This window comes from Malaclemys terrapin, chromosome 3 (genome assembly GCF_027887155.1).
Source record: "Malaclemys terrapin pileata isolate rMalTer1 chromosome 3, rMalTer1.hap1, whole genome shotgun sequence".
NCBI lineage: Eukaryota > Metazoa > Chordata > Testudines > Emydidae > Malaclemys > Malaclemys terrapin.
The window spans coordinates 192,340,332-192,363,643 of NC_071507.1; the positions used below are offsets into that span (position 1 = coordinate 192,340,332).

A 23,312-nucleotide genomic window follows, 5' to 3' on the forward strand; every position below is an offset into this window, starting at 1 on the left:
TCAGTTCCCCTGTTAAAACACACATGCTGTCTGTGATGCCCTGGGAAGTGGCTTGGATTTGACATATTATGGCTTGGTGTGAATGTAAGTTCTTGATGTGCTGTCAAGTTAAACACCGTGTTTTAAATAAGTGCTCAGGCTTGCAACTGTGTTCCATGCGAGTCCCTGGGATATTTGGGGGTGGTGGAGAGGAAAGGTGTAGGTGAAGGAATAGAGTGCCTATTGGGGAAAACCAGATGCTGTAACCTGGCAGTCCAGTCAAAAGTGGACTGAATAATGGACTTCATTCTGAGGGAAAGGCAGATGTAGGCCTGTCTGTTGAAAGAAGTGCCCGTGGCGAGACTAAGGTCACAGGAACAGTTCAGCCCTGAACAGTGTGAAAAGAACATTAAAAACACCAAAATCCTGTTTCCACAGGAATGGAAAAACAAAGCCCTGCTGTGCGTAGACTGTCTGCTGACTCTTGTAAGGCGTTCTTATAATACTGAATGCAATGCTTAGCTATGTAGAAGTAAACATTTCATACTTCCTACAGTGGACGTCAATGGGTGCATGTACGTAAAGACAATAGACAAATGATCTCTTATTACTCCAGCTCTTTCCAAAATGAAAGTGCCTGAGCCCTGGTCTACACTACAGACTTATGTCTGTATAACTCTAGCTTTGTCTGTACTGCGCTTTCGTTGGTAAAACTCTTGTCATTCAGGGGTGTGAAAAAAACACACCCTTGACTGACAAAATTTTACCGACGAAAAGCGCCAGTGTGGACAGCGCTTTGTTGGTGAGAGACGCTCTACTGCCGACAAAGCTTCCGCCTCTCGTTGGGGGTAGATTTATTTGATCAGTGAGAGAGCTCTCTCCTGCCAACAAAGAGCGGCTACACTGCGCACCTTTTAGCAGCATAGCTGTGTCACTAAAAGATGCGCAGTGTAGACATAGCCTGTGTCACTCAGGGGTTAGTCTGTATCCACACCCCTGAACTGCATAGTTCTACTGCCGGGTTCCAGGTTTCGGGCTGCCTGGCGGGGTTCTGGGTCGGGGCTGCCCAGCCCTGCACCCCGGGCTCTGCTTCCTGCCCCCACTCTGTGAAGTGGTCTCTGGGCAAGGGGTGCTGGGCATAGAGGTCTTGGGGGAGGGCGCTGTGGTTCTCAAACTGCAATCTAGTAACACATTATGGACCGCATATGCAGCCCACAATGATAAATAGGTAGAGAACCACTGCTCTACATTAAACGCTACAGTGGTGTAGCTGGCCTTGAGCATGAACAATCAACAGAGTGTGCTGTTAACTTCCAACCTGAAAAACCAGACTTATGGGAGACGGATAAGATTTGTCCAAGAATAGATCGAGAGTCATTAAAACACAGGCATTCTGCAGACTTGCTTGATGACCAATTAAGTATGTTTCAGCAATGGAATGAGTAACTGTTGCATTGAAACAAAATACAAGTTTAATTTAAGGAGAACGTTGAGCACTCCAGAGTAAGGTAAGACTTGCAAAGATGTCTGGAGCGGTTGGAAAAACTTCCAGTTCACTATTCAAAGGTAAACAAACAAAGGAAAGACAGGTCAACCCTGTGAGACAGTGCTTACAGGAAAGCTACCCGAAGGGGAGTGCTGCTTTAGACAGAATGTAGAATCACCAAAACCAGGCACTGGATGGCTGGAGAATAACTTGAAGTTGTGCCATAAATCTCACAACTCTCCTTGGATGATCACTGTAAGAATCTCTTTTCAACTCTGCATCATTCTATAGTGTCTTTTAATTAAATAAGTTTGCAAGGTTATTGTTGCTGTGTTGGTCTCAGGATATTAGAGAGAGAAGGTGGGTGAGGTATCAGAGTAGCAGCCGTGTTAGTCTGTATCCGCAAAAACAACAGGAGTACTTGTGACACCTTAGAGATTAACACATTTATTTGAGCATAAGCTTTCGTGGGCTACAGCTCACTACATCAGATGTATAAAATGGAACATGTAGTAAGAAGATATAGATACACACATACAGAGAACATGAAAAAGTGGAAGTAGCCATACCAACTGTAAGAGGCTAATTAATTAAGATGAGCTATTATCAGCAGGAGGAAAAAAAAACTTTTGTGGTGGTGATCAAGATGGCTCATTTTAGACAGTTGACAAGAAGGTGTGAGGATACTTAACATGGGGAAATAGATTCAATATGTGTAATGACCCAGCCATGGGATTATCACTACAAAAGTTTGTTTTTCTCCTGCTGATAATAGCTCATCTTAATTAATTAGCTTCTTACAGTTGGTATGACTACTTCCACTTTTTCATGTTCTCTGTATGTATATAATCTTCTTACTGTATGTTCCATTCTATGCATCTGAAGAAGTGGGCTGTAGCCCACGAAAGCTTATGGTCAACTAAATTTGTTAGTCTCTAAGGTGCCACAAGTACTTCTGTTCTTTTTGTGGGAGAAGTAATATCTTTTATTGGATCAGCTCCAATTCAGTCACAACGATGAAATACTAATTTAACTGCTTTGCTTGAAAAGCCCCATTTTGTGGGGTTCGGGTCATCCCACATCCCAACGCTGAAATACCTTGTGATTATCTGGTATTTTTCATTGCAAAACTCAGCTCCATTTTTAGTGGACAATCCAGTTCTAAATCCCTTTGACTCCTTAGAAAAATAACCTGTGCGCTTCTCCAGATGCTGCAAAAGGTCGTGGATCTGACAATGTTTAGAGATAACACTTCAAGTTTAGTTTCCAGGTCTGAACCCAAGACTAGTGGGGTATTTTGCATGGCCTTGGGTTTCACAATAAGGGTCATGCAGCTCCAGTTCCAATCTCTTCCTATGAGAGTGAAACTAAACTAATAGGGCCCATAAAAGATGGATTGATTGGGGTGACATGCCCTGGTATCTGCCACAGAATAAAGAGCCAGTACAGGGCTCAGTTGCCTCTTCCTCTCATCTCATTGTGAAGAAGATAGCAGCAAGGGGGAAGCTCAGAAGCACTGGGTCTGGCTTGGGAGAAGGAGTGGGATGGAAGTGATGAAATCCTAAATAAACTATTAGCAAACACGTAGCTGCTTTAGCCTTAGGTAAGAGTTAAAACCTGTGGCCAGCCTAATTGCGTCAGTGCTAAATAGTGTGCGTCAAAGTTCTTATTACAGATCTCGAAAGTGCTTAGCACCCTCCATTCTATTGCATTCAGTGGGTGCTGCGGGTGCCTGGCATCCCTGTAGAGTATTAAATCTAATGTTACCCAGTTTGAAAACTGGGACAGTGATTGTAAGATAGCGAAAGGACCTGATGAATGTTGTTCCTGATGGTCATACCTAGATGGACATGCTAGTGTAGCAACTAATTCTTTAGAAGACGGTGCATGCAGGGTTAGCCACTAGAATTCTACTTTCAATTATGTCTTTAGTATGTAACCACTGTATGGAACTCTTTACTATCCAAAAACCTGAGTGAACATTTGAATGAGCAGTTCTAATAATATCACTGTTGACTGCATGGTCTTATTAAAACAGGAAGCTATAACCCTCTATGCTTAGTGCTAATTTTGTATGTTTTCTGGAAATAAGATGGTACGATTTAGGCTTATTATGAGCATTAACAACTTTTTTTTAAAAAAAAAGTGAATTAAGTTGCACTAAATGGCTCAAATAGTATTTATCTCAACTTGGCAGCATGCACCAGTAACTTGTTATGTAATAGTTTTAATCTTATTTTTCAGAACAGTGGGCGTGATGGTCTTCTGGCTGACTGAAGCCAAATTAGTACTTTCTGTCTGTCTTTTCCGTGTTTTTCACACAATATAGTGCGTGTGGGCGATCTAAGATTTCAAAACTTACTTTTAATCACAGTGTCTAAGCCTTTGGGTATAGCATAAGGCTGAAATTTCACAACTCACTCTTCAGTGGACCAATTGTTCCTAAAGGGTTTATACACCATTAAACCCTGCACAGGGTGTTGTAGCCTAATCTGAGAGGTTAATGACTTCTCCAAGCATGCATAGTTTATAGAACTACTAATATAGCACTAGCAAACTGTGTGAATAAGCTTACTAAACTTGTCAACATCAGTATGAATGTACAAAATGTTCTATGTAGCAAAGTCTTGTTCAAGAACACAATAGCTAAATAGCATAGCTTTGTGTAAACTGGTACCAGCTGAGATCTGCCCCACACCTCATGGTGTGAGAAAATGAGGTTTGAAGTTGCTATATCTGGTTAGGCACAGGTAGCCCAGAATAGAGTACTGCCTTAACGTGTGAACCCCTATAGATAATACTCCAGGACAATAAAATGTCAATTATGTTTCATTACTTGTATGGATGACTCCCTTTTACAGCAGCAGGCTGTTAGCAAAGCTTCCACAAAGTTTAATATTGGTTGCAGTTGGGGGACTTATTCCTCATTCTGTGGAACTCTGAGTACTTGTCTACAGCTGGTACAGCTAGAACAGTCTGAGGTCATCTTAAATTTTTATATGGCCCTCATTACCATAGTATCTGAGCACGAAGTTAGTTTCCTCTCTCCTCATCTTGTGTGGCTTAGGGAAATGCTATTATCCCCGTTTTGCAGATGGGAACTGGGCTTCAGTTCCCAAGTGACTTGTCCAGGGTCATCCAGGAAGTCCATATTTGAGCAGGAACTTGAACCTACCTCTCCTGAGTCCTAGGCTAGTGCTATAACCTCTAGCTGATCCTTTCCTGTTTGTAGCAGTGGAACACTTCTGAGGCTAATGGTGTCTCTTTATAACAATGGCTCTTGCATTTGTTTTTTAGCGGGGTTGAAAATTTTGTGCCCCAAAAGTTTTGAGAAGATTTTATCCTAATGTTGTGTGGGCTTTTCCTTATTTCTGACTAAGGCTACGTTTATGTCACGGTGGTCATAGAAGTTACGGAATCCGTGACTTCCAGAGACCTCCGTAACATTCTCTGCTTCAGTCCCAAGGGTTGCAGGACTCTGGAGCTGGCAGCCAGCGGGACCCTGGCAGGGTTTCAGCGACAGGAGACAGAGCCCCCTTCAAGATTCCAGGATAGGTGAGAGACTCTTGAGGGGACCCCCCTCAAGGTTCCAGCGACAGGCGACAGCCTTGCTCAGGGGGAGGGGGACACCTTGGGCAAGCGGCTGGGGGTGTCCCATTTTCTCTTTGGGAAATATGGTCACCCTGCAGCTCCCAACCGCCGTGGGCCGAGGGGGAACCCCACAGCTCCCAGCCACCACTGTGGCAGGGGAAGTTATGGAGCTGCAGCAGCAAAAGTCACAGACGGGTCACGGCTTCAGTGAATTTTTGTTTATTGCCCGTGAGCGGTCCGTGACTTTTACTAAAAATAACCATGACAAAATCTTAGCCCTATTTATGAGAACAGTAGATTAAAGTAGGATTAAAACATGTCTGAGTGACTTTAGCCATATCCTGGAGCTTTGCGATCTTGAGTGGCATGGCTAAAGTACAAGAATTCACAATACTTGGCACTGATTGTTGCTTTCAATGATCTCGAAGAGCCTTTCCTCTGCTTAAACCTCCAAAACAGGCTGTATTTTTTTCCCTCTGAACCTGATATCTTGCTGTTTTTTTGTTTGGTTTTTGTTTTTAACCCAAAGCGCTAAGGAAGACTTATCTCCATCTATAGATGGGTTGGATGCCCCTAGAGTTTGCTGTGTGTAAGGTTATTCCATGAGGATATGTTACCTGGGCAGGACGGGAAAGATAAAGCCAACTAGTGGTTAAAGGTTTTGTTTCCATGTTGAAAATATGTTACTGATCATATATTTATTAATCCCAAATTAGGAGGCTCTTCTGCTTAACTGGAAAAGTTAGTTATTTTGGAGTTGTTAACTTGATTGTTCTGGCTTCTCAATTCCTGTAAGTGTCATGTATGGTTTGGCAACTGAAATTGCATAGCACCACCATTTTAAAAAACAAATGGTGACTTGGATAATGGGACACAGTTATAAAGTACAACAGTGTTTGTCAGATCTCTTCTCTAGTGATTGCGAACATGACACTTCATGTCTCTGGATTATTTTGAGCAACAAATTGTGCAACTTTCTCCAAGGTGGTGGTAAAGCAAATCTTCCTAGCATCACTTGTGTAGAAGCAAGAGAAATGGAAATAGTCCTTCTATCTTGCGGATTGTTGGTCTTATTATAAGTAGGGCTAAAAGGAAATTGCAGTTAATGCATGTGATTAATGCAAAGCAAATTATTTTTCAATTCACCTCATACAAGTCCACTCAGTCCTACTTCTTGTTCTGCCAATTGCTAAGACAAACAAGTTTGTTTACATTTATGGGAGATAATGCTGCCCATTTCTTACTTATAATTTCACCTGAAAGTGAGAACAGGCATTCGCATGGCAGTGTTGTAGCCGGTGTTGCAAGGTATTTACATGCCAGGTATGCTAAACATTCATATGCCCCTTCGTGCTTTGACTTGTAAGCTCTAAAGTGTTTTACATTGTTTTGTTTTTGAGTGCAGTGATGTAAAAGATAATAGTTCTACATTTGTAAGTTGCGCTTTCACGATAGAGATCGCACTACAGTACTTGGATGAGGTGAATTGAAAAATACTTTTTTTTGTTTTTCAGTGCATATATTTGTAATAAAAAAATCCAAAGTGAGCACTGTACACTTCGTATTCTGTGTTGTAACTGAAACCAATATATTGGAAAATGTAGAAAACCATCCATAATAAATTTAAATTAGTATTCTATTGTTTAATAATGTGATTAAAACTGATTAATCATGACTATTTTTTAAATCTTACGATTAATTACGATTATATATTTAATCGTTTGACAGCCCTAATAAGCTTAAGAAGCAGCTCACTGACGTGTAGCTTTTAGAACATGTTGCTGTGACACATTCTAAATATTAGAGCGAAAGGGTGGGTGAGGTATTATCTTTTATAGGTCCGACTTCTATTGGTGAGAATGAGACAAGATTTCAAGCTTCCACAAAGCTGTTCAGATCTGTACACGTTTGAAAGCTTTTGTATCACCAACAGAAATTGGGCCTATAAAAGATGATACCTCACCCATCTGGTCTCTCTAATATCCTCGGACCTACACGGCTACAACAACACTTCATACTTCTAAATAAGGCCTTTAGCCATAGGTGCCAACTCCGTGGGTGCTCTGGGGCTGGAGTACCCATGGGGGAAAAAAAATGCTGGGTGCTGAGCACCCACCGGCAGCCCCCCTACTAGAACCTCCCCCCAGCGCCACCCTGCCTGCCGGCAGTCCCCCACCCCCATCAGTGCCTCCGCCTCCTTCCCAGAGCCTGCCGTTGATCAGCTGTTTGGCGGCGTCAGGAGGCGCTGGGGGGGACTGGGAAGGAGTGAGGGTGCAGCGCGCTCGGAGGAGGGTGCGGAACTGGGTGGGGAAGAGGCAGAGATGGGAAGGGGCGGGGATGGGAAGAAGCAGGGTGAGGGTGGAGCCTTGGGGGAAGGGATAGAGTGGGGCCGGGACTTGGGGGGAGCACATCCCAGCCGATTAGAAACTCGGGGACTATGCCTTTAACCTTTCCTTTGTGCCTCTATATTTTAAGTCATTAAATAGTTGGTGACTGCTTGCACTTGCTTAAATGGCCTTATTTAAACACTGCTGTTGTAAAGGTGGCTGCTTCTAGCCAGTGTGGGTTTTTGTAGATCCTACAAGTGCAGCTGCTCTACCCTGCCCTAGTATTGGCTTATGAAAATCATGCCAGTGTCGCTAATGTTTCATCAGGAACATGGTGGCGTCTGTATGTATGCTACACTGTGTGCCATTGCAGGGGTTGCCTGCGACTCCTATGGGTTGTGTCCATGTGGGTTTTGTTAATGTAGGGCTAGCAAAGATGGTGTAAAGACTTGTGCAAGTATTTCACCACTGAACAAGTGCTCGCATTGTCTCTTCAGCATCTGAGTGTGTTGGTGTGAGTGAGGGATTGCAGCACCAGGATTTTACCACTAAAATAGTGACCGTTCCAGGGGAGGGGCCAGTTTCTAAATTGTATATAAACGTTACGTAGTAGACTTTTCAAAGAGAACTCTAGGTCCAGTATGGGGGGGCCAACCTCCAGATTTTAATCCAATTTATGGTCAACTAAATTTGGTGCCCATAAATTATAATACTGGATCTTTCCCTTATTTGACTATGGTAGGAGAGAATATGAATACGTGTGTTGTATTTAAAATGTGAGTTGGCACTATCTGTGATTAATGGAAAGTGGGTCACATGCCGGTTTAGACTGGCTTAATACACATGGTGCCTGTTTCTTGGAATATTGAAAAGTGCTCTGTTAGGCTAGGGTATAGTTTAAAAGTGGATTTTCACCAGTTTATGTAGAATGGTCTCTTAAGCCCATTTCACTTTTATACTGGTTAAGAAATGTATGGGTTTATGTCGAGTGTTGCTAACATAATTTGACTACATAATTTCTGGCTTGAATTTTCAGTCCTGAGTGTAGAAATGCAGTAACTAGGGTTTTTGCTTAGTCTAAAAATTGCGTTACCAAGGCTGTTAAATCTGATCCCACTGGGAAAGATCCCAGACCTTCTCAGTTTTTCTCTGTAAGCTATTGCTTTAGTTGCCACAAAGATGTTATGTGACTGCAAATGGGTGGGGAAGTGGTCTGTGTGATCATGAAATGAAGGGCAGCGGCTCATGAGGAAACCTCAGATGTGACCCACCCTGTGAAAATTTGAGAACTGTTTGTATGAAAACCAGTTGTGTTAATCCCTTGTGTGGCTGCTTAAGGTGGATTTTGCTGAGCTTACTTGCCTAAAAAAAAAACAACCTTTCCTTGCTCCAAAACAACGTCTTGTAGTTTGTATCTGAAGGTTTGTACTTGCTGATTCCTTCTCCCTACATGGATGAACTTGGCTTTTAATTATATCCCTTCTGAAGTTTCACAGTGAGAGGATATTGTGTTGATAGTTTTGTAACAGTCTCTTGTGCTCAGTGGTTTGAGAGACCTGGTGGGTGGAAGAGGGGAGGGGAGAGAGACTCTTGAATAGAAAACTTGGATCACTTTGTGTAAAGTATTTCATGTAGCAACCGAGTTGTGCTTTTTGCCTCTTAAACCTAAAGTATTTCACAGGTCTTTCAAGTATTTCCACAGTGGAACAGAAGTTTACACGTGGTTGTAGCTAGCACTATTATGGGGCTTTAATATTTGGAAAAGCGACTGTTACTTGTGAAGAAAAGTTCAGGTGACACATCTTTTTCCCTAACACACCCAGGTCAGTAGTTGGATCACAGCTGCAGTGCTTTTGTGCAGGGCTGTAGAAAACTTCAATCACTCTTCTTTACTAGGGATCTCTTCACACCAGAGCAACCCATAGACAGTTTTAGTTGAGTAGCAGTGCTGATGCAACGCATAACTGGATTTCATCACTACTGGATGAATTAGATAAGATTGCAGTGCAGCGGGCTGGATAACAAGTGCCCCTCTCACCAGAATCCACTCGGAAATGTGTAACATCCCCTGCCCCAAATCAAACCAGCAAGTGAAGGGCTAGTTGGCCAGGTATCATAATGTAATGCCACCACCAATGAGGAAGCTTGTTAATATCAGCCACTGCTCAAACAGGGTAGCTAATATTAGAAGATGTCTCTGCATCAGAGAGTATTTATGTATTTTACACCCTTTACTTACATAACAAGTGTCAAAGGTGAGTTCTTAAAGCAAAACACTGGGAAGTAGCATGCCGCCCAGTATTATAAGCATCCGTTATTGCTAATGAAAGACCTAAAGAGGTGTTAAATGCATCTCTTAGATGGAAGAGACCCACCCTTCTGCTAGTACAAAACATAAATAGTTTGATATTTAACTGATAAGAGGCTGCAAGGCTGGAAACTGCTGTTTCATCTCCACCTCTTCTGTTTGACAGGCATTGACATTCTGAAGCTCGTAGCAGCCCAGGTTGGAGGCCAGTGGAAAGAGATCTACCAATTTCTGAGCAATGCAAGTGACCGTGAGATGACGGCTTTCTCCAATGGGTACACTGCAGACCATGAAAGGGCCTATGCTGCCTTACAGCACTGGACCATCCGAGGCCCTGAAGCCAGTCTCGCTCAGCTCATCAGCGCACTGCGGCAGCACAGACGTAATGATGTCGTGGAGAAGATCAGAGGCCTGATGGAAGACACAACCCAGGTAAAGTGTATGTTGATTGCAGGGGAAGCTTGTTTTATTTTTTTCATTACACTCTTCATCACAGAAATATGCACTAGTCTAGCCTTCCAAGGCCAGGTCTACACGACAGACCTATGTCAGTATAAGTACGTCACTCGGGGATGTGAAAAATACACACCCCTGTGCAATGCAGTTATACTGACCTAACCCCCTGTGTAGACTGGAGAGCTTCTCCCGCCGACATAGCTACCGCTTCTCAGGGAGGTGGGTTAACTATACCGATGGGAGAAGTTCTCTTATCAGCGAAGTAACGTCTTCACTATAGCACTGTACACGAAGACAAGTGCCAAAGAAATGAATGACACGAAGCCTACAGGTTATTTCAAAGCATCTTGTGGGCTCTAGAACTGGTATACAGTGCAGCCCCAGGGTTCTAGAACTGGTATACAGTGCAGCCCCAGGGTTCTAGAACTGGTATACAGTGCAGCCCCAGGGTTCTAGAACTGGTATACAGTGCAGCCCCAGGGTTCTGATCAGCTGCTATGGACGTCGTGCTGATTACTCCAGTGTGAACTTGTTCAGGCTCCAGGTTAACTGAAGGTTAATATCCCCCTAGGGCAGCTTCCATCAGTGCAGCCTTTCTGTGGGGCCCCTAAACTGCACAGGGGCTTACGTTCAGGCTTCTGCCCTGCGCGGTTGAGCTTTGCGGGAGCAGAGTTCTCGTGCAGCTTTGCTCATAAGGAACGGTACTTGTCTTTATGAACTCCTACCTGAACCATCGTTAGGGCGGTGCTTGGGAGTGAGGGCAAGGTCTCCTTAGACTTTCACAGTCAGCATTTCTCTTTCCTGTGGTGCTGCCTGCTATTACTGTTTTGTATGTCATTCAAATTGCCTCATGGTTAAATAGCTCTTAAAACTATTCCAGGATTTTGCATATGGAGGTGCCAGCTCTCGCGTCTCACATTAAAGGTAAACTGCAAACAGCATGCATACCTTTATGGTATGCATTAAGAGTTAGGGTTGCTGGAGCAGCCTCAAAATTGGGTGCTCCCTGATGTTTGAGTGCTTGATCTTGCAACCATGTATCGCGTTACTGGGTCTTTTACACTTCCTAGTAATGACTTTGTGCTTCGGCTTTAAGTTAATTTTCAAGAGAGATACTTGGGTGTGTAGAGCTTCCTAGTTGTAACCCTACCAGAGTCATTTGTGCATGGAACGCAGCTTCTTGTTCCATGTTTAAATAATGAATAGCTTTGTCTTGCAGTGTTCAGTGCAACAGCTTCTATTCTAATTTAATCTAAATAGCCCAAAGTATATAACTGTCTGGTCTGCATGCTGTTCTCCAAGACTTCTTGCATCCAAGATTTAAAACCCTAAATGCAAAGCATAAGACATAATTATATGTAAAATCAAGTCCTGACATACTTAGATGTGTATATATTTTTTTCCTCTGTGGTATGCATGCGTGAAATTCCTGTTGCGTGTGCAGCATATCAAACTGACTTTCCTAGTCTCCTTGAGTATGTAGTAAACTGTTTTTTGTCTGGTTACATTTTGACATTGAATATCTATGATAAATCCTGAATTAGGAGATCAGATAAAATGACATTTGGGTTGGATTTATCATGAGTATCCAATTAGAAAAATTAAAAGATTGCTCAAGAACAGAGCTAGTCACTGTTGGAGGCCTTGTTGAGGCATCACAGTCAGTAATTTAATTAAAACCATTGGGTGCTGTACATCATTTTTCTCCTGCCCTAAATTCTTATCTTCACTGTTTGAAAGAATTCTCAGGGACTAGGTTTTTATAGCTTGGCAAGACAGTATATTGAGAGGTAAATATCCTGAATAACTACGTGATGCTTGCTTACACAAAAGATACGTCCATATCCGGTTTGACCATCGCATTTCCTCTAAGAGGACTTATAAAAACAAGCAGGGAATTAGTGTCTCTGAGAACAAGTAAAAACAAATCTCCTACACTACAGGTTTGGTTCAGTTGTAATCCCCACTGCCTATAGTTACAACCATATGTGTAAGGTTTTTCTGTGTGAGAGGCCCTCCTCTCTGTTGGGTTTAATGAGCAACAGTGGCCTCAGTTCAGCAAAGCACATGTGCTTAATTCCAAAAACGAGACCTTGGTGAGGAAATGGATTTCTGCAAAACCCATTGCAATGCAGAGAGCATGTGCTTGCACTGTATAGGGCTGTCTCACTTTGAAGTCAAGAAATTGAGACTCTTATTGCTTAGGAGTACTGCAAAATCTTTCATAGGAGGGATATTTTAAAAAGCCGCCTAAAAGTTTGGTCTCAACTAGGATTTAAAGGTGTTTGGAATGGATCAGCTAAAATGTTCTAACCCAGCTTTTTAAATCCTAAGCGAGAGAAAACCTCCAAGGTTCCTTTCTAAAGGGGAAATAGGCTTGTGCCTTCTGCTGCTGCTTTATAACGTGGAAAGGAAACAGGAACATTTTTTTTTTTCAAGTGTTTACAGTAGAAATACAGATCTTGTCAATCAGGGAAGATTTCAACCAGAAAATTAGTAAAATTAGAACATCACAAGAGATGACACTGAGAGCCAAGCGATTAAGGGGGAGAAATTTTTAGTTAGCAAAAAGCAGATGGGCCCTTGGTGAACTCTAGTGCCTGCTAATGCCCATTATGGAGAGGATGGCTTCTGTTAAGTGGTCCAAATGGGCTCTTTCCCTTTTTAAAACATGGAAGCTCACAGTATACGTTATCTGAGACCTCCAGCAAGACTAGACTGGACATTCCTTATATTTCAAAGCTTTAAAAGAGAATTCTCAAGACCACACACGCACAGAACAACACTAACTTGGGCACCTGTATATGTCTCCTAAAAGGAAAAAAGGGAGTACAAATGCAATTTTAAACATTGCAAGTCATCTTTTAAAAACTAATCCATGATTTTCCCAGCGAAGGAAACTTAGTAGGTCTGTATCATTGGGAACTCTTCAGTAGCCTTAGGCCAGGTCTATACTTGAAACATTTGCTGGTACAGTAATATTGGTTAAGGATATGACTCTCTTGATATTTGTATACTGGTAAAAGCCCTAGCATAGACACAGTTATACCAACCGAAAAGTGCTTTTCCTGGTATAGCAAACCCTCCTAGTGTAGACTAGGCCTTAATACCATCTTTCAAAAAGAATTGCCAAAGTGACTTCTTTACTGTAAGAACATGACCGACTAAGAGCTTGTTCTCAGAAACTAACGTTACGGGGAAGGGGCGCTGTTTAAACACAAGTGAGAATTGCTGCTCCTGAACAGTTTGTAACCAGATTGTGTTCATCTCTGGAGTATGGTGCTAGTTCAGTGTCTTACTCTGGGCTTTTGCATGGTGGGATGGTATCCAATTGGATAACGTAGAAACTTTTTTTTGCTGACTCATTTTGGGCAGGTGGCTGGAGTCGTTAGAACTTGGGGATTTACTAAAAATAGTGCAGGAGTAAATCTCACAGAATTCTGGGCAATACTTATTCGCTGGTAGGAAATAGGAACTGGTGGGATTTGTGATCTGAATTTTAGGAGCATGGATGTCAGGGTAACATGGATGCAGTGATGGGTGGAGTGGAGGCTTCCAAGCACAGATCTCGGTGGTAACCTCCTAACAAGGGTAATTTGGCATCCCAAGAGTTGCTCACAATATTTGCCCTGATCTTTCTCTCATCCCTTTTCAGTGCGATTCCAAACTCTGACTATTTAATTTAGCATATGTAAACCAGTCACGCCAAGCCACAGCGTTCTTATCAGCGATGTTCAAGGTGTGAAGACCTCCAGGAAGTTGAGTCATGTTATTATCGGAGTCCTCAACAATATGTGTCTTGGTTTGTGGCTGCCCACATTGACATAGTGCACTGTCTGCCGCACAAATTCCATGTCCAGTACAAAACCGGTTCAGAAGGCCCCATTGCCTTTGCAGTAAATCAGACCCGGGTTGACATTGAGTGGGGTCTGAGACAAGATAATTATTTGTCACTTTCTCTGCGGACCGTGAAACTCGCCACAAGTCCTCTACCGCAGTGGTTCTCAACCAAGGGTGTGAGTACCCCTGGGGGATACACAGAGGTCTTCCCAGGCTACATCAACTCATCTAGATGTTTGCCAATTTTACAGCTGGCTACCATGTGTAGATAGAGACGCTATTTGAAAGGACACAAAAATCCTGTCTGTACTTGTTAGGACGTAGCCATTGTCACATACCTGCTTTGCCAAATAAGTTGTTCAGTGTTCCTGGGAATGCAGAGCTCATGGAGAACACAGGAGCAGAAACACCCAGGGACGTTAACTGTAAGATGGAATCGGCTTTTACTTAAAAGCCAGGAACATTTTCTGCTGCTACCTTTTAAAAGAGACTGTGTGGCTAGAATGCGGTTCAGTGGAGCACGCAGGAGGCATATAAATGGGGTGTGGGGCAGGCTAGATAAAGGGGCCTTTTAAACCAGTGGTTCTCAACCAGGGGTACATGTATCCCTGTGGGTACACAGGTGTCTTTCAGAGGGTACATCAACTCATCTAGATACTTGCCTAGTTTTACAACAGGCTACGCATAAAGCACTAGCGGGGTCAGTACAAACTAAAATTTCATACAATGACTTGTTTATATGGCTCTATATGCCATACACTGAAATGTAAGTACAATGTTTATATTCCAATCAATTTATAATTATATGGTAAAAATGAGTCAGTGATTTTTCAGTAATAGTGTCTGTAACACTTTTGCATTTTTATGTGCTGATGTTGTAAGCAAGTCGTTTTTAAGTGAGGTGAAACTTGGGGTACACATGACAAATCAGACTCTTGAAAGGGGGACAGCAGTCTGGAAAGCTCGAGAGCCACTGCTCCTCCGTAAATCCCTCATCTGGTAAACCTATCCACAGAGAGCAATGTGAGGGCAGATGACCATGTGGTGGATTAAACACGTCTTTAATTAACGGTAGATGTGGCATATGCAATTTCATGTGTAATACTGCATGCTTAATCTTCCAAAACAAGTTTTTGAAAGTAAACAAGAATCATCACCTTTTTACAGATGATGAGGCTTTAAAAGCCTCAGTTTCCATTGTCTGCTAATTTTGGACATTTAGGGCCGGAGTGTTTACAGTGCTGAGCTACCTCCAGCTCCCGGTTTGGAGAAACTGTAGATGCTAAGCACCTTTAAAAATCAAGGTGTTTCTACTTCAGTTCCCAAATCTAAAACCACCTGATAACTTAAAGGATCCAGGCCGAGACATTCACAGCTGCCCAAGAGATTTGGGTGCCCACTTCTTGTAAATGGGAATTGGGTATCAAATTCTCACAAGTGGCTTCAAAAATCTAAGCTTCAGGCCTTAACGTTCTGGCCATTATTAGTTCCATTTTGGAAGCATCCAAATGCGCCAGTTGGGCTCAGAGCTCTGTTCTACGCACTCCACAAACACACAGGAAGACATGGCCCCTGCCTCCAATAGCGTGCAAACTGACTAGACCACACGTTGCCTTTATAGGATGTCGTGGGTGGGTTTCTGCTTGCTCTACTCCCACCAGAGGTGCCAACTTTCTACTGTGCTGGGGAGTGCTTGACTCCTGGCTCTGGCCCAGGGACCGCCCCATTTCTCCCCCGAGCACGCCTGCTATCACTCCTTCCAGCACCTCCTGCATACTGCAGAACAGCTGATGGTGGAAGGCACTGGGAGGGAGGGGGGAGCCTGCCGGTGGGTGCTCAGCACCCACCATTTTTTTTCCTGTGGGTCCTCCAGCCCCGAAGCACCCATGGAGTCGGAGCCTATCACTCCCACATGTAACCTCAGTGAAGTCAATGGGATTACACATGCCCAGTGAGTGGGACTTAGCCTAAAGCCAAATGCATTGGTAATATAAAGGCGCACACTTCTTTGCATGCATTTCATCTTAAAAAGTGAGTAGCAAAGCCTTGCTTCCCTGCCTAGCCATCTGCATTTGCTTGTCTGTGGTAGGATAAGGATGTATTCAGGAAACTAGCCTGCTTGTTGCCTGGGAAGCAGTGCAGCTTGATAAGGACTGTGGAAATGCCTCCAGTCACCCTGTTGGTGGAAGATAGCAGGGCTGACAGCACTGTTTCTTTGCATAGCTCTTGTACCTTGGAAAGAATGGAAATGGCATAGGGGCTGGAAAGGGGTTGAACTGCCAGGGAACAGAATCCTGTGAGAATCCCAAGGAATAGACTTGACAAGCTTGCCATATATCAAAACATGATTCAAGCTAAAATCACCAAGCAGCAACTCTGAAAGAGATTCCTTTTTAAAAAGTGCTGTGCTCTCTGTTTCCAAACATCATATGGCATCTGGAGGCTAGCAATCTACCCTCAAGCCTCTAACGATCACTTTCTAGCAGTGGCATTGGTTTGCTTTCCTGGAAAGTAGTGAAATTAGGTCACTAATCTCTTCAGCAAGCTGCGTTAGGCCTGCCTACAGGAGTTCAATCAGTGCTGCTCTAATGGTTCATTTAAAAAAAAAAAATTCAGCTGGTGCAGCCCCCTCTGCGGACACTTTTATTTCAGTTCATCTTAAACAGATTGCTAATCAGCTTCCTCCAACAGCCCCCTATTGTGACTCTAGGCACCCCTGTATTCACAGCCTACATACTACTGCAATGATATTTTGCACAAAATATGCCTTGTGAGGTGTCATAAGAAAGCCTGTAACATTAGAATCGTTGTAAAGTGCATGTGTTAGCCTTATATATGAAGTTATGAATTCCTCTGTATTATGTTACTAGAACATGTTTAAGACCAGATAGCCTAGGTAGAGGTGATAAACAGGTCTCCCCTAGACAAAGGAATGTGGGTTTGCCTCAGTTTACATACTAGCAGTATACAAAGCCATCAAGCTAAACCAGTGGGTGTTGTCATGTTCCTGAACTCGAGACAAAATTAACAGGGCTCCTGCACCCCAAAGAGGGACAGGAGACTGAGTCCCCAGGAAGCCTTCCTGACATGTAAGACAAAGAAATCCATTTGGGGCATATAAGGAACAGAGAAATTCCATCTTTATCCTTCACTGTAGGAGACAAAGAAAACAGTCTATTTGATCTCCGTGATGCATCCTGACTGGTAGAAGGCTGGAAAGGAGACTAGATGAAAGAAACTTTCTCGAACAAAGGCTGTATCTTGCTAGGTGTTCTCAAACTGGGGGTCGGGACCCCTCAGGGGGTCGCAAGGTTATTACATGGGGGTCGCGAGCTGTCAGCCTTCACCCCAAACCCTGCTTTGCCTCCAGCATTTATAATGGTGTTACAAATTAAAAACACTTTTTTATATATTTAAGGGGGATCGCAGTCAGAGCTTGCTATGTGAAAGGGGTCACCCGTACAAAAGTTTGAGAACCATTGTGCTAGAATAAATTTTAGACTTTTAGACATAAGAACAACCATACTGGGTAAGACCAACGGTCCCTCTAGCCCTGTATACTGTCTTTCAACAGTGGCCAATGCCAGGTGCCCCAGAGGGAATGAACAAAACAGGTAATCATCAAGTGATTCATCCCCTGTCGCCCATTCCCAGCTTCTGGCAGACAGAGGCTAGGGTCACCATCCCTGCCCATCCTGGCTAATAGCCATTGATGGATCTATCCTCCGTGAACTTATCTAGTTCTTTTTTGAACCCTGTTAGTCTTCAGAACATCCTCTGGCAAGGAGTTCCACAAGTTGACTGTGCATTGTGTGAAGAAATACTTCTTTTTTTTTTTTTTTTTTTTTTTTAATTGGGTGACCCCTAGTTCTTGTGTTATGAGAAGAAGTAAATAACAGTTCCTTATTTACTTTCTCTACACCAGTCATGCTTTTATAGACCTCAATCATATCCCCCCTTAGTTGTCTTTTCCAAGCTGAAAAGTCCCCATCTTATTAATCTCTCATATGGCAGACGCTCCATACCCCTAATCATTTTTGTTGCCCTATTCTATACCTTTTACAATTCCAATATTTTTTTTTTTTTTTTTTTTTTTTTTTTTTTTTTTTTGAGATGGGGCAACCACATCTGCATGCGTTATTCAAGATATGGGCATACCACGGATTTATACAGAGACAAGATATTTTCTGTCTTATTATGTAACCCTTTCTTAATGATTCCCAATATTCTGATCGCTTTTTTGACTGCCACTGCACATTGAGTGGATGTTTTCAGAGAACTATCCACAATGACTCCAAGATCTCTCTCTTGAGTGGTAACAGCTAATTTAGACCCCATCATTTTGTATGTACAGTTGGGATTGTTTTCCAATGTGCATTACTTTGCATTTATCAGCATTGAATTTCATCTGCCATTTTGTTGTCCAGTCACCCAGTTTTGAGAGATCCTTTTGTAGTTCTTCGCAGTATGCTTGGGACTTAACTATCTTTAGTAGTTTTGTATTATCTGCAAATTTTGTCACCTCACTGTTTCCAGATCATTTATGAATATGTTGAATAGGACTGATCCCAGTACAGATCCCTGGGGGACACCATTATTTACCTCTCTCCATTCTGAAAACTGACCATTTATTCCTACCCTTTGTTTGCTATCTTTTAACCAGTGACTAATCCATGAGGGGACTTCCCTGTTATCCCACAACAGCTTGCCTTGCTTAAGACTCTTTGGTGAAGGACCTTGTCAAAGGCTCTCTCAAAATCTAAGTACACTATATCCACTGGATCCCTCTTGTCCACATGCTTGTTGACCCCCCTCAAAGAATTCTAGTAAAATGGCGAGGCATGGTTTCTCTTTACAAAAACCATGTTGACTTTCCCCAATAAATTGTGTTCATATGTGTCTGCCAACTTTTTTCCTTACTATAGTTTCAACCAGTTTGCCCGGTACTGAAGTCAGGCTTATTGACCTGTAATTGCTGGGATCAGCTCTGGAGCCCTTTTTAAAAACTGGCGTCTCATTATTTATCCTCCAGTCATTTGGTACAGAAGCTGATTTAAATGATAGATTACAGACTACAGTTAGTAGTTCTGCAATTTCACATTTGAGTTCCTTCAGAACTCTTGGGTGAATACCATCTGGTCCTCGTGACTTATTACTGTTTAGTTCAGTTGTTCTCAAAGCCGGTCCGCCACTTGTTCAGGGAAAGCCCCTGGTGGGCCAGGCCGGTTGTTTACCTGCCGCATCCGCAGGTTCAACCAATCGCGGCTCCCATTGGCCGCAGTTTGCCACTCCAGGTTAATGGGGGCTTCAGGAAGCGGCGCAGGCCGAGGGACGTGCTGGCCGCCCTTCCCGCAGCCCCCATTGGCTTGGAGCGGCGAACCGCGGCCAGTGGGAGCTGCGATCGGCCGAACCTGGGGAACGGCAGGTAAACAAATGGGCCCGGCCTGCCAGGGGCTTTCCCTGAACAAGCAGCGGACCGGCTTGGAGAACAACTGGTTTAGTTTATCAATTTGTTCCAAAACCACCTCTAATGACACCTCAATCTGGGATAGTCTCTATGTAAAAGAATAAATGGACACAAATCAGTCATCAGGAATGGTAACATACAAAAGCCAGTAGGAGAATACTTCAATCTTCCTGGACATTCAATAAGAGATTTAAAAGTAGCCATTCTTCAACAAAAAAAACTTCAGAAACAGACCTCAGAGAAACTGCAGAGCTACAACTCATTTGCAAATTTAACACCATTAATTTGGACTTGAATAGGGACTGGGAGTGGCTGGCTCACTACAAAAGCAACTTCTCATCAATTATTGGGAGTGGACCACATCCACCCTGATTGAATTGGCCTTGGCTGGTTCTCCACTTGTAAGGTAGCTCCCTTTTCTTCCTGTGTCAGTATATTTATGCCTGCATCTGTAATTTTCACTCCATGCATCTGAAGAAGTGGGTTTTTTACCCACAAAAGCTTATGCCCAAATAAATGTGTTAGTCTTTAAGGTGCCACTGGACTCCTCATTGTTCTTATGGATACAGACTAACACAGCTACCCCTCTGATACTCGGTTCCTCAGATTTGTCATCTAAAAAGAATGGCTCAAGTTTGAAAATCTCCCTTACATCCTCAGCCATGAAGACAGATGCAAAGAATTCATTTAGCTTCTACCCAATGTCCTTATCGTCCTTGAGTGCTCCTTTAGCATCTTGATTGTCCAGTAGCCCCACTGGTTGTTTAGCAGGCTTCCTGTTTCTGATGTACTTTAAAAAAAAAAAATGCTATTACTTTTTGAGTCTTTGGCTAACTGTTCTTCAAATTCTTTTGTGCACTTCTTGGTTATATTTTTACAATTCATTTGCCAGAGTTTATGCTCCTTTCTATTTTTCTCACTAAGATTTAACTTCCACTTTTTAAAGGATGCCTTTTTGCCTCACTGCTTTTTTTTTACTTTGTTGTCTAGCCATGGTGGCACCCTTTTTGATTCTATTATGTTTTTTAATTTGGGGTACACATTTAGGTTGAGCCTCTATTATGGTGTCTTTAAAAAGTTTCCATGCAGCTTGCAGGGATTTCACTTTTTGCACTGTACCTTTTAATTTCTGTTTAACGAACTTCCTCATTTTTTGTGTTGTCCCCCTTTCTGAAAGATGTGTGTTTTCATCTCTACCTTTTATCTCTTTTGCTTGGTATCACTTAATCTCTGCTCTTTTTTTAATGAACTTGTTTTACTTTTACTGTAAACCATCTTAAGGCTGTCTCTGAAGGGAAGGGTGTATCCACCGCAGTTAAATTAGTAAACTGTGATGTATTGACTCTTTAACAGAGCAGCAAACTTAATATCTTCTGTGAATGTACCATGGTAGGGGCTGTACATAGCAGAGAAATATGTCTGAGGAGCTCAGAAGCTAGAGTTCACGGATTGTTACTTGCCAGGCGATGTTTGGGCCGGGAGTGCCCTGAGGAGTTTGCTGGCAAGGAAGACAGGCTGGTGCGGCAGGGGGCTGACACATAATCTAATTGTCAGTAAAACTCACCCTTGTCTAGGCAGAGAGGTAACACAGTGGCTCACAGCTCTGGGCATCCCCCGCAGCGTGTTTCTCCTGTACAACAGCAGCATCCTTTAGCTTGGAGACTGGATATGGCCCTATCACTAGTACCATGCGGCATCTGACTTACCATTCCAGTTCACTCAGTGGTGTGATGTGAGACCAAATCCTTTTCCCCTGCTGCTCTGTGGCAAGTCATCGTCTGTCTTTTGAGTGGCAGTTACAAGAGCTCCAGCAGAGGGGTTAATTTTATCAGGCTAACGGCACCGGAATCAGGGCCGGCTCCAGGCACCAGCCCTCCAAGCATGTGCTTGGGGCGGCACCTGGGGGGGGGCGGCGCTCACCCGGGGAGAGCGGGGCCACGGCCGGGCTTGCCGCCCTCCCCCCGGCGCTCCGGCTGGTCGGGGAGAGCGGGGCCCTGGCTCCCCACCGGGGGGCAGCGAGAGGCTTTTTTGCCTGGGGCGGCAAAAAAGCCAGAGCCGGCCCTGACTGGAATTCCTTTTTTGGAGGTTGCAGTGTAATTGTAGCCGTGTTGGTTCCAGGATATTAGAGAGACAGGATGGGTGAGGTAGTCTTATTGGGCCAACTTCTTTTTTGTACAGATGTTGTCTCTCTACTGGTAAATGTTCCACACAGCAATCCATCCACTGAATGTACAGGGCTAGTTAACATGCTGAGGCAACACCCAGCATGTTAAACGAACGCTAAAAGGGCCCTAAGGGTACGGATTTGAGATTAGAGCCTGGTGCATTTCTGCAAGTTACTACTATGCCTGAACATGCTTACCTCCAAGTATTCTCTAAATGAGTTTCTGGAATTTATGTCAAGATGGAGGTAAGGAAAGGGATATGTGGGGAGAAGAGAGCTTTGGGGAGGTGACTGGAGAGGCACAGAAGACAGGTGAGGGGAAAGTGTCCTACTAGATTCTGGGACATGTACATGAACCTTGCCTAAGCTAGAGAATGTCCCCATTGCAACCCATCCCTTAAAGGTTTGATGCAAGTAGACACAACAAACTGGGGTGGAGTCTGGATTGTTTTCTCCCCTAGAGATGTCCTCTCCAAAGCAGGGTTGAGATGCAGTGATAATGTGAGACGCTTGTGCTGCTGCTGGTGATGGTGGTGGTGGTGTAGCTGGACGGTAGGACTTGCCTCCCTTAGCTTTCCCAGTAACTGTCACTGGGATGAAGCTGGCTTGTTCCTTAAAAATTCTCAGTTCATTTTAAGAAGGAAAGTTCGCTGTGTACATAGTACAATGCCTGGCAATGAACACTTCTGAAGCGGTAACCTTCTCATACAAGCTTTTCAGGTATGAGAAACCATTCATTTCTTTGCACCTGTAACTAGCTCGTCCTCAAAGCCATGGTTTCAAGGCTTCCAAAAAGGTTGCCAGTTAATCCAGTTCCCACTGGATGAGTACCCACCACTGAGACCATCAAACTGGCTTCTTATGGAGTCGCCCTTCAGATGAATAGCAGCTGTACTGCCACAGAATATCTAGCTATGGGTGGCCCTACTGCAGAGGCTCTCATTCCATCCCTTAGCTTGTTCTGGCCATGCTCTGCTCTGCTCTGCTCTCAAATTAGTGGTGTACACCTAGCATGTTTCTGTACCTAGGGCACAGCAGGGTATGTTAGAGACTTGAGAATTAACCTGAAAGCTGAACTCTGTTGCTCTCATTTGTCCATCCTTCTTCCAGTGCATCCATAAGACTCCTTTGCCACAGTGCCTACAAAACCCAGCTCACTGACTGTGGCTGGACAGATGACTAGCTGTGACTGTTCCTCTTCCCCTTCTTTCCTTTTCCTACTCCCTGTTTGTATCCACAGCTTTAAAATCCCCACTACGAACCCATGTAATAAAGCATGCTAAACCTTGGGGACTTACATGGCCTCCATCACTGTAGTAACTGAGCACGTCACAGTCTTCAATGAAGTTATCCTCTGAACACACTGGTGAGGTGGGGAAGTTCTTATCTCCATTTCGTAAATGGGGTACTGAGGAATTAAGAGACTTTTTCTCCAAGGTTACCCAAGAGCTGCAAATTGAAGTCTGGTTTCCAGAATGCCAGGCTAGCACCCCGATCACTGGACCATCCTCCCCAGCCCTCATTCACTCACTTGTCTGCCTCCCTTACCCTTTATCTGTTTTACCTTCAAGGCAAGAATTCTTTCTGGGATTTGTCCAGCACAACAGGGGCCCCCACTCTTGATTGAAGTCTTTGGGCACTACCATAATATAAATATTTACTACTCCTACTACTAATGCGTAAGCATAGAATTA

The 23,312-nt window shown here is 43.5% G+C and overlaps 1 protein-coding gene across 1 annotated transcript in view; it reads left to right on the forward strand.

Moving 5' to 3' along the window:
* The window catches only part of TNFRSF21 (TNF receptor superfamily member 21), a 69,081-nt gene that overhangs the window by 31,347 nt on the left and 14,422 nt on the right, over positions 1–23,312 (forward strand). Inside the window, exon 4 of the mRNA XM_054022797.1 lies at positions 9,858–10,123. Coding sequence (XP_053878772.1) covers positions 9,858–10,123 — 266 coding nt within the window. The remainder of the gene's footprint in view (positions 1–9,857; positions 10,124–23,312) is intronic.